The sequence below is a fragment of the Eptesicus fuscus genome, chromosome 13, assembly GCF_027574615.1.
Source record: "Eptesicus fuscus isolate TK198812 chromosome 13, DD_ASM_mEF_20220401, whole genome shotgun sequence".
NCBI lineage: Eukaryota > Metazoa > Chordata > Mammalia > Chiroptera > Vespertilionidae > Eptesicus > Eptesicus fuscus.
In genome coordinates, this window is record NC_072485.1 from 66,225,644 (window position 1) to 66,227,314 (window position 1,671).

Sequence of the window (1,671 nt, forward strand, 5' to 3'; positions counted from 1 at the left end):
TATATATTACTCATTTTCTGGTTAATTTTATACCATTTTAAATATTAAAGACTTTTTTATGTTTACCTCTGCAAGTCTAAGTTCAAACAAAAATTTTATGTGATTTTCCTTATTTCTAAATAATTTCAACTCTGACCTTGAAAAATCACTCAGAACTTAGATGATCTGGCTACAATATTTATCTGATTGAAGTGAAGAAGACTACAGGGAGATATCAGAGAAAATGTTTCTTCCAGAAGAAGAAGAAAATTAGCCTGGTAAAACATTTCTAACTTTTGATGCTGTAATTGGACTGACAGAACATTAAACAAAGACTCGCCTTTGCCACTGAATATTAAGGCTTTAAGTAGAGATTTTGCACTGATTAGTCAAAGTTCTTTTCAGTGCATCCTTTACTTCTTTGTTCCTTAGGCTGTAGATCAATGGATTCAGCATGGGAATCACCAGGGTGTAAAACACAGAGGCCATTTTATCAATATCAAAGGTATGGCTGGATTTGGGTTGCAGGTAAATAAACAATAAGGTCCCATAGAACACGACCACCACTGTCAGGTGGGAGCTGCAGGTGGAGAAGGCTTTGTACCTCCCCTCAGTTGACTTCATTTGGACAATAGCCACAAGAATAAACATGTAGGATACAAGAACGATCGAGAGGGAGGAGAGCAAGTTACAGCCTGAAAAGATCACAATGATCAGTTCTAGTTCATGTGTGTCAGAACATAGCAGGGATATTAGAGGGACACAGTCACAGTAAAAATAACTGATGATATTAGAGCCACAGAAGGACAGTCTAAATAACTTAATTGTGAGAAATAGCGACACGAATGTACTGTAGAGATAGGGAAGGAGTACCAGCAGCCATCGCACTTTCTCTGCCATGATGACCACATAGAGAAGAGGTTTGCAGATGGCCACATAGCGATCATAGGCCATTGCTGATAGAATGAACAGTTCGGTGATAATGAAAATCTCAAACAGTGCCAGCTGGGTGGCACACCAATTGTAGGAAATGGTATTTTTGTGCACCACAAAGTTTGCCATCATTTTGGGGCCGATGACAGTGGAGTAACCAAGATCAGTAATGGACAAATGTCTAAGAAAAAAGTACATGGGAGTATGCAGCTTGGAGTCCAAATGGGTCAAGATAACCATACCCAGATTGCCGAACACTGTGATCAAATATATGACCAGGAAGATTCCAAAGAGAGGTGCCTGCAGGCCAGGGCTGTCTGTGATCCCCATGAGAATAAATTCAGTCACCTTGCTCACTGCAGTATGATTGTGTTTCTCCATATGGTTCTTCTAGGTAACCTGTGTAAGGTATAAAAGCAATACTTTTATTTGAGATGCTATCTTCTACGAGAATTCAATACATAATGTAGGATATACAAAGACATTTTCTGGTCTTAAATTATAAATAGAGACTCCTCTCCCCATCTAGCCACGGCTATACATATCTACATTCACATTGATAATTAGCTTTTTTTGATTGTACCGTAAGTTTCTGACAATAATGTTTTGATTGATAAGATATCCATTTCAATGGCATCCATCTTGAATAAATGTATTGCAGCTACACAAGTAGAGAAAGAGACAGGCTGCCTCACCTCTAAAGTTCCCATTTACAAAACCCTGGGTGACCTAGGGAACTTACTGCTTGAATAACCCCGC

At 38.8% G+C, this 1,671-nt stretch overlaps 1 protein-coding gene across 1 annotated transcript; it reads right to left on the reverse strand.

Moving 5' to 3' along the window:
* Positions 1-342: 342 nt before the first annotated feature.
* On the reverse strand, positions 343-1,293 carry LOC103302312 (olfactory receptor 8K1). Its single transcript, XM_008159373.2, has one exon. The coding sequence runs from the start codon at positions 1,291-1,293 to the stop codon at positions 343-345; it is 951 nt and encodes a 316-aa protein (XP_008157595.2).
* Between the last annotated feature and the right edge of the window lie 378 nt (positions 1,294-1,671).

Bases quoted from the DNA above. Each gene is read 5' to 3' on its own strand.
- LOC103302312 (XM_008159373.2), bottom strand. From the start codon at position 1,293: ATGGAGAAACACAATCATACTGCAGTGAGCAAGGTGACTGAATTTATT.